Below are 9,538 nucleotides of genomic sequence, written 5' to 3'. Positions count from 1 at the left end.
ACTTAGCTTATGGCAGAAAGATGACACTCCTTTTCTTTTGTTCACGAGCTCTCCATCTTTGCATTTCATGAATTACAGATTAGCTTAAAAGAAATTGATTTGTTTGTTGTAGTCTAAATCTAGTTATCTTGATTCTCATCATGAATATTGTTTGTGAGTCTTAAGCTACTTAAAAATATCATGTTTTTTATTCATTTTTTTCTAGTATATGCTTGTTTTGTCTTAATTAAATAATAAATTGATTTAAGGTAAATCTAAAGTCATGTGAATTTATGATTTTTCTTAGAACATCTCAAATTGTATATCTGGACAATATATTTTTAAATTAAGACTTATTACCGTCTTTTCAAAGGTTGAAACCACTATTTACCTTTACGATAGTTAGTTTGTTTTTCAAGACGGAAAAACTAATTTGACAATTTTTTTACATAAATACATTTACATCCAAACATGCCGCTCTCAATTGATTACCCATTCTTCTACAATTGACATCAAGAGGTGATCCTTCTAAGGTTGGAGAGATTATGAGAAGTGGGGGCAAGATTATTCAATAAAATGTTTTGCTGCATATTTCTCAATCAAATGTGTTTCATATTAAGTGTGTTTCATATTGTAAATGATTTCATTTTCACCACTTTCTATAAAAAAAAGGGGCACATTCTAAGGTTTTGGTTACATCTCATGTAAAAAATGTTTGATTCTAATAGTGTGTTTTATTTGTATCTCCTTTTCTTTTGATCCCGTGGATAGAGTGGTGAATTTTGTTGTTGAATAGTTTTTGTTCGATATTGTGGAATGTTTAAGGAATAAAAGTGAAGATTGAAGTTGACATTTTCCTTAAGTCTTTCAATTCTATTTTTGATGATATAATAATGCTTATTATAAAGTTATCAATCAACTCATTAACAAAAAAAATCGCGACTCAATATTTTCACAAAATGAGTTTGTGTCTTGTTAAGAAAATATCTAATTTAAACACACGATAAAAGAAAATATAAAAATAAAGGGTAAAGAATAATAAAGAACACAAGATATAACGAGGTTCGACCAACAATGCCTACATCCTCAAGGAGTCATTCATTCTATTGATTTTTTATGGAATAATGGTTCAAGTAACTCTAGGTTACAATGTCTCTATTTATAGAAGTAAATCAAAAGTCAAAAATATTAAACTAATACTCTTAAGTCCAATAAAGACTTAAAACTCATTACAGTATATAGACTCTAATAAAATATGAGCTAAAAACTCAACAATCTCCACCTTGGGCGAATACCGTACTTATTGAGATGTGATGAATAAATTACAAATTCAACAATCTCTACCTTAACGAATTTTATGTCCCTTAGAAAATACACAAGTCGTACCCTTCAATTTACACCTTGACAAAAGTCAATACATCAAGAAATAAGTGGGTTCAACACTTCAATCTTACCTTTGCTCGATCCATTAATAAGATAATTTTTCGTACTTCCACTTAACCGAGCTTAAAAAATAACAATCTCCACCATCTAACTTTTCAAAATCAGTTTATAAAAAATTGTGGACACTTAAAACGAACTTTCATCGTCTACTTCCTCAAAATAAGATATTGATCGAAAGCGATAAGACATAAGACGAACTTTTATCGTATACTTCATAACAAATAAATTAGTTTATCTTGACATCTTTTTTCTCAAGCTCAAGATCTGACAAAACATTTGTCACCCATCTTGTCTTGAACGTTGCATACTCAACCAATTTAAATCTCATACTTCTCCTTGAACAAATTAACTAGCAATCTGCTAGTTTTTTTAATCCAAAAACAATTAGCAATTGAAGAATATCCTTTCAAAATTCACTATCATTCTTCAATTGTTTTCACCAATGTTTCAAATAGTCATCTATAGTTTCTTCGGAAAAAATCACGAATATCGTTCTATTTGAATTGATCGAACCTCTCATCTAGCCATTTTTCATGATTAGGAATACCATTCAAGGTCTCAATATTCTCCTCAATAAGATGACAAATTAATTATCTCATTCATATAAACTATGATCTATAATGCTTAAACAATTAAGATAGAAAAAAGAGTAACAAAATCATCACATTCGAATTAACCGGGTCTCCCATCTAGCCTCGTTTTCATGACTAGGATCACTCAAAGTTTTATTTATCTTCTCACATTAGAAGATAATGCAATGATTTATTCTTTTCATTTGAGAGTTGCTCTCAAAATGTCTCCACCTCAACTTATAAATGTCTTTCATTAGTCTTCTTCTTCCTAGTCTTTTATTCATATTGTGTGTTAACATGAATTTGGCCTAAAGGATTGTCCTATCAACATGTCGACAATATTTTCATCGGTAACACCATTTTGATAACTTTACATACTTGATCATGTTGTTGTCAAGTGTAAAATACATAATCTCACCACCGTCTTCATCTTCATTGACTCTTTCAATATGTTTCTTTAAAAAGATAAAAGGTCATAGTATCATCTCTTTAGATTTGTCGAAAGAAACCTTTTCTAAAATCTCATCACCATGTTCTAGGCAGGAGGGTTTGGATTCAAAGATAGGGGTTTTAACTGGATGCATCGCTTCGTTATGTAACTATGTTGGGGAAAAAATTGATGTATGGGTGATGAAGGAGCATGAAAAAATAGAGTCTTGGTCCAAATTGTTTTCATTACCCATTCTAAATGTTCCAAAGTTTTCCTTTTATTCTACACCCTTGTGTATTTCCAAGAGAAATGAAGTGTTTTTGGTTAATGGACCGAATTTTGTGGTGTATAATGTGGAGAGTAAACGGTCAGGCATTCCCTCATTGACAAGTTATGTGATGTCCTAGAAGCAGTCATTTATACTGAGAGTCTAGTCACACATTTTCCTGAATGATGCTCCATCCGAATAGGTGATTGATGAAATGGTAAAAATGTACATTTATTTAGATTCTTTGTTATTTCATTTTCATGTTGTTTCTGTTTGGAGTGTTAATTTGGAAAATATGATTAGAATGTGGTATGAAATTTTTTAAATGAAAAGTTTCTATTAAAGAGAAATGAATCATGTGGTTCTTAGAAACTTCATCATAAACAAAGAGACGTCATCTCAGAACTCTATTAATATGTTCATTCATTGATTTTTTTTTCAGCTACTCACAAAATGGTTTGCCTCATATTTCTTATCAATTGTATTTTACAAATGATTTCATTCACTTACTTTGGGTAGTTCAGCTCAGATGAAAAAAATCTCATTATATGTTTTTTTCTCGGTGTTATAGCTTTTATATATCAGTTGATTTAAATCAAAGTTTGATTGGTTTGTTGTTGTGTATATCTATCATCTATTCATTAATAGTAATTTGTTTGAGTTTTTAGTTTCCATATTTCTTTAATTGATGAAAAACTATTTACCTGCAAGTAATAATGGTTGATTTATTTTATTTCTTTTGATCACATAGAGGAGTGAATTTTGTAGTCAGAATAGTCTCCATTCTTGAATGAAGAAGACAAGTGATGATGATGAAATGATGGTAATAAACAATCATTTTTATTTGGATTATTTTCTATCTAATTGTATTATGCTAGAAGACTTAGCTTATGGCAGAAATATGACACTCCTTTTCTTTTATTTATGAGCTCTCCATCTTTGCATTTTATGAGTTAAAGATTAGCTTAAAAGAAGTTTGATTTGTTTGTTGTAGTCTAAATCTAGTTATCTTGATTCTCATCATGAATATTGTTTGTGATTCTTAAGCTACTTAAAAATATCATGTTTTTTTTCTAGTATATGTTTGTTTGATCTTAATTAAATAATAAATTGATTTAAGGTAAATCTAAAGTCATGTGAATTTATGATTTGTTTTTAGAATATCTCAGATTGTATATCTGGACAATATCTTTTTAAATTAAGACTTATTAAAGGTTGAAACCACTATTTACCTTTACGATAGCTTGCTTGTTTTTCAAGCAGGAAAAACTAATTTGACATTTTTTTACATAAATACATATACATCCAAACATGTCGCTCTCAATTGATTAGCCATTGTTCTACAATTGACATCAAGAGTGTTCCTTCTAAGGTCGGAGAGATTATGAGAAGTAGGTGCAAGACTATTCAATAAAATGTTTTGCTGCATATCTCTTAATCAAGTGTGTTTCATATTGTAAATGATTTCATTTTCACCATTTTCTATAAAAAAAAAAAAGAGGGCTCATTCTAAGGTTTTAGCTACATCTCATGTAAAAAAAAGGTTTGATTCTTATAGTGTTTTATTTGTATCTCCTTTTCTTTTGATTTCGTGGATAGAGTAGAGAATTTTGTTGTTGAGTAGTCTTTGTTAGATGTTGTGGAATGGTTAAGGAATAAAAGTGAAGATATGAATCATTGAAGTTGACATTTGCCTTAAGTCTTTCAATTCTGTTTTTGATGATATAATAATGCTTATTATAAAGTTATCAATCAACTCACTAACAAAAATAAATTTGCAAAATGAGTTAGTGTCTGGTTAAAAAAAAATCTAATTTAAACACACGATAAAAGAAGATATAAAAACAAAGGGGTAAAGAATAATAAAGAACACAGGATATAACGAGGTTCGACCAGCAATGCTTACATCCTCGGGAAGTACATCAAATGTAAAAAATACTAAACTACTAAAGACTTAAAGTCCATTACAGTATATAGACTCTAATAAAATGTGAGCCAAAAACTCAATAATCTCCACCTTAGGGGAATACCGTGCTTATAGAGATGAGATGAATAAATTACAATTTTAACAATCCCCACCTTGACAAATTTTACGTCCCTTAGAAAATACACAAGTCGTACCCTTCAATTTCCACCTTGACAAAAGTCAATCCATAAAGAAATAAGTGAGTTCAACACTTCAATCTTCACATTTGCTCGATCCATTAATGAGATAACTTTTCGTACATCCACTTCCACTCAAGAGCCCTTAGAAAAATAACAATCTCCACCATCACGTATATCATGCCATCAAAAGGTTATGAGTCACACATCAATCTTCACTCCTCGAGTCATTTACGAGATAAATCAATATACCTCCACTTCCGTTCAAAAGTCTTAGAATAAAGTTTATAACATCGGTAAGTAAATTTGGGTAACCACGTTATTTTATTGACGAAAAACATTCAACAACTCTTCACAATATTTGTTCATACTCATTGATATATGCGGAACTAGAATTAACAATTCTTTATTATGTCAAAATAATCTTTACATTTGTTTGCCACAAACTAAGTGTCTTATTTTTCAAGTCCAACAATCTACAGAAACCAAAATACTGATTAGACCCACGATGAACTTTTATCATCAACTTTTTCAAAATCAAATATTTATCAAAAACTATGGACACCTAAAACGAACTTTCATCGTCTACTTTCTCAAAATAAGATATCGATCGAAAGCGATAAGACCTAAGACGAACTTTTATCCTCTACTTCATAACAAATCAATTAGGTTATCTCGAAATCTTTTTTTTCAAGCTCAAGATCTGACAAAGCATTTGTCACCCATCTTTTCTTAAACGTTGCATACTCAACTAACTTGAATCTCATACTTCTCCTTGAACAAATTAACTAGCAAATTGCTAGTTTTTTTAATCCAAAAACGATTAGCAATTCAAGAATATCCTTTCAAGATTCACTATCTTTCTTCAATTGTTTTCACCAATGTTTCAAATAATAATCTATAGTTTCTCCGAAAGAAATCACGAATATCCTTCCATTTGAATTGATCGAACTTCCCATCTAGCCATTTTTCATGATTAAGAATCTCATTCAAGGTCTCAATATTCTCATCAATAAGATGACAAATTAATTATCTCATTCATCTAAACTATGATCCACAATGCATAAACAATTAAGATAGAAAAAAGAGTAATAAAATCATCACCTTCGAATTAACCGAATCTCCCATCTAGCCTCATTTTTATGACTATGATCACTCAAGGTTTTATTTATCTTCTCACATTAGAAGATAATGCAATGATTTCTTCTTGGTGCATTTGAGAGTTGCTCTCAAGATATCTCCACCTCAACTTATAAGTGTTTTTCATTAGTCTTATTCTTCCTGGTATTTTATTCATATTGTGTGTTAACATGAATTGTGTCAATTCTTAATCACTCGTCAACTCAATGCAATGTTGAAATTTGACCCGACATATTGCCCTATCAACATGTCGACAATATTGTTATCGGCAAACACTATTTTGATAACTTTCCATACTCGATCATGTTTTGTCAAGTATAAAACACATAATCTCACCACCGTCTTCATCTTCATTAGCTCTACAAATATATTTTTTAAAAAGATAAAAGGTCATAACCAAAAAGATACAAAATTTTTGTTCCCAAACAAGTCAAATAAAACACAAACTAGGTAGAAACTTTAAACCCCATTAAATTAAATTTTGAGACATCAAAATCTTAATCCGACCGTTGAATGTATTGAGAAATGAGTTACCAACATCTCGACAAAATTTCAGCTCAATCGGACTCTGTTTGAATCTCCGATAATTAGTTTGATGAGCCCTGCAAAACTATAGACGAAAATCTTCTCTTAGATTTTGTCTCTCTGCCTCTCTTTTAATTTTGACTTTTTCAATAACTTTTCCAAAGAAAAATCTCTCCAAACTCATTTTAGCCGATAATTTCTTCAAGTCAAAGCCCTCGACATAGTGCAATTTATTTTTTCTACTCTTTTGACTATCTCTAAGCAGTGCCGGACCTGAGATTTCGAGGTCTGAGGCGAGCACAAAACTTGGTGCCCTCAAAGCTTAATATTCATATATATATTTTTTATCGATTTAAATATAATAGTATTTGTAACATGAATTATAGAAATAAAATATCATCAAAACAATATGTCATAAATAAATACTAAAAAACAAAGAAGATCCAAACAAAATATAAAATTCATGTTCTGAACTAGTACATAGTCACTTGAATATTACTCGTCTCACATTTTTTGAAGCTAAAGCATTGATCAAGTTTGCATAATCAACTTTCTCAATAATTTTTTTCTCGATAGATAACATAGCTAACTCATTTAGTCTTTCTTGCGACATAGTTGATCGAAGATAAGTTTTAATCAACTTCAATTTAGAAAAACTCATTTCCGTAGATGCAATAGTAACTGGTATAGTTAGCAAAACTTGATATGCGATATAGAAATTTGGATAACAACCATCCATTGTTTTCAAATAATTCAGCACATCAATCGCTCTTTTTGCTTCTCCGGGTAATGAATGTCTTAACAACTTTAGTTCTAGAAATAAATCTGATCCATCAACATCGAAGTGCCCATCAGGTGTTAAAGAATTTTGAAGATTGACACATGAGCTCAAGAGACCATCATCATCAATAGACTTCAAGTTCTTCAAACTAAATAAAAACCCAAAGGTTTCTTCGTACTTTTGAAATTGCTCAAACCGAGTTTGAAGTGAAGAAAGAGCTTGATCAATTATAAATAAGAAGTAATTCACTCGAAAAGATTCTTTAGGATATTGAGTTACCTCTTCACTATTGATATCATCAAATTGTCTCTTTCTCTGAATGATGCATTTTTCTTGGAAAATAGGTTCGATTCCCATTTCACTTGCAATATGTTCAGCTTCAACCAAGGCTTGATCAAATCCAGATTCTCTAAACTCTTGGAAAAAAGAAATAAGCCTCTTTAATTGTCTGATAGCAACATCAATATCCATTTTTTTTATTGGAGAAACTTACTGACAATGTTAATCTCATATAATAACTTGTACCAAATTATCATTCCGGATAGGAATTCAAAATTCTCAAGTTCAAATGATGTCAAACCCTCAGCTTCACTCTTTATTTTTGAGTCATAAGAAGTGTTTGCAAAATTAATTAAAGCATCTCGTATTTTTGAAGTCTGGTCTTTTATGGGCTTCACACTTTCAACATGGCTTTTCTATCATGTTTGTGATAATGGCTTGACCATAAGACCTTGTACATGATCTTTGAAGATTTTCCACCGCTTGGTAGAAGAAGAGAATAATGAATATATGCGTTGTATAACACCAAAAAAGGACATCACTTTAGGAGAACAATTTACCATATCACATAGTGTGAAATTAAGATTGTGGCGTCCACATGGAGTGTAGAAAGCTATGTTCCTCGTGACTTACATCTGGAGTGCAATCAAGTATCATAGTGAAATACTTTACATGCTTAATTTTTGCAACAATTAAACTTCTTACTTCAACTGTCAACATTTATATCAATTCATTTTAGATTTTGAGCCCAAGATAAGTGTAATGAATCTATCGTTCTTGAACACGCCGAAGATGTTTCTCCATTATTGGATCAAATTCGACAATCATTTCAATTAACTGCAAAAAGATTCCATTATTCTCAGCATAAAGATTTTCACAATCTCTTCGAAGTGCCAAGTTATTTTTCGCAATTCTTTGCACAACTGCAATTATTCTCTTCAATACTTGTTTCCATTGTTCTCTCTCTTTGTTAATTGCTACTTGCACACTTTCATCAATTGTCTTTTTCTTTTGAAGTCTTCTTTCTAATTCAATCCAACTAGTCATACAATCAATATGGTCTTTACTAGTTTCATGAAGATTGAGGCATCGACTGATATTCTTCCAATCTTTGTATCCTTCGTCATCCAGATAACTAAGTTTCGCCATGGTTCTTTGAGTTTTGAATAACTTGCAACAAAAACAGAAGATCTTGTCCATAGAAATAGAGTACATTAACCATCTTCTGTCACTTTTCCCACCATTTGTCAATTGTCTCTTATAATGTGATGGATTGAAATGTCTTCCAGTGTTATCAAGAGGAAACAAAATATCATCATATCTTTTAGGACCACTTTCAACCAAAAAGTCCCTAATATTTTGCATTTTGTCCCAATTTCCTGGATCATCAACATTTAAAGGAAACAAAATCTTTTGATTTATATCTTCATCAGTGTCACTTTTAGACATACTTACATCGTTCTCATTTTAAGACTATTTTGGGTCTTCATTGCGAAGTTCATTCAATTCACCATGTTACCGATCATTCAACTTATCATCGATGTCATTCTGAATGCTTGGGTTTGGGGGAAGTGTTTCCTTTTCTTTTTCCATAATGTTTGTTCTTATTTTTTTCTTTTTCCTTGATTTTGTTGATAAATGGGAATCGTGCGATTCTTTTCTCCAAGTAAGATAGTGTTTTTTATTTTTATTTTTTTTGATACAAATTAAGTTAGGGCTTATCATTGATAGGTTATTATTATTTATGGACTTTTTAAAAATAAGTCCATGAACATATCATTATAATTTGTTTTGAAGATTTTGGTGTCCCAAAAATATTTGGGCCCAAGGCAATTGCTTCACTTATTACACAGCAGGTTCGGGCCTGTCTCTAAGAGTATGTCAATAAGAGAGCTTCAAATAAAGTCACTCATGTATGTCAAGACAACAATCAGTTATAATAAAACCTCAAACTAATTTTCAATAAGCATGAAGATGTTTCGTTTATTCTCCACATTCTTCTAGCCAAATCCTGCATA

General features: G+C 30.7%; 2 protein-coding genes across 2 annotated transcripts; both read right to left on the bottom strand.

The window, feature by feature from the left end:
* Positions 1-6,944: 6,944 nt before the first annotated feature.
* On the bottom strand, positions 6,945-7,712 carry LOC124930522. The gene has a single exon (XM_047470856.1). The coding sequence runs from the start codon at positions 7,710-7,712 to the stop codon at positions 6,945-6,947; it is 768 nt and encodes a 255-aa protein (XP_047326812.1).
* Positions 7,713-8,288: 576 nt separating this feature from the next.
* LOC124930521 (zinc finger MYM-type protein 5-like) lies at positions 8,289-8,969 on the bottom strand. Its single transcript, XM_047470855.1, has one exon. The coding sequence runs from the start codon at positions 8,967-8,969 to the stop codon at positions 8,289-8,291; it is 681 nt and encodes a 226-aa protein (XP_047326811.1).
* Positions 8,970-9,538: the final 569 nt, after the last annotated feature.

The sequence above is a fragment of the Impatiens glandulifera genome, chromosome 3 (genome assembly GCF_907164915.1).
Source record: "Impatiens glandulifera chromosome 3, dImpGla2.1, whole genome shotgun sequence".
Lineage (NCBI taxonomy): Eukaryota > Viridiplantae > Streptophyta > Magnoliopsida > Ericales > Balsaminaceae > Impatiens > Impatiens glandulifera.
This window is presented reverse-complemented; position numbering and strand designations above follow the sequence as displayed.

What these genes read in the sequence shown, in the direction of transcription:
- LOC124930522 (XM_047470856.1), bottom strand. Translation starts at nt 7,712, where the DNA reads ATGGATATTGATGTTGCTATCAGACAATTAAAGAGGCTTATTTCTTTT.
- LOC124930521 (XM_047470855.1), bottom strand. Translation starts at nt 8,969, where the DNA reads ATGTCTAAAAGTGACACTGATGAAGATATAAATCAAAAGATTTTGTTT.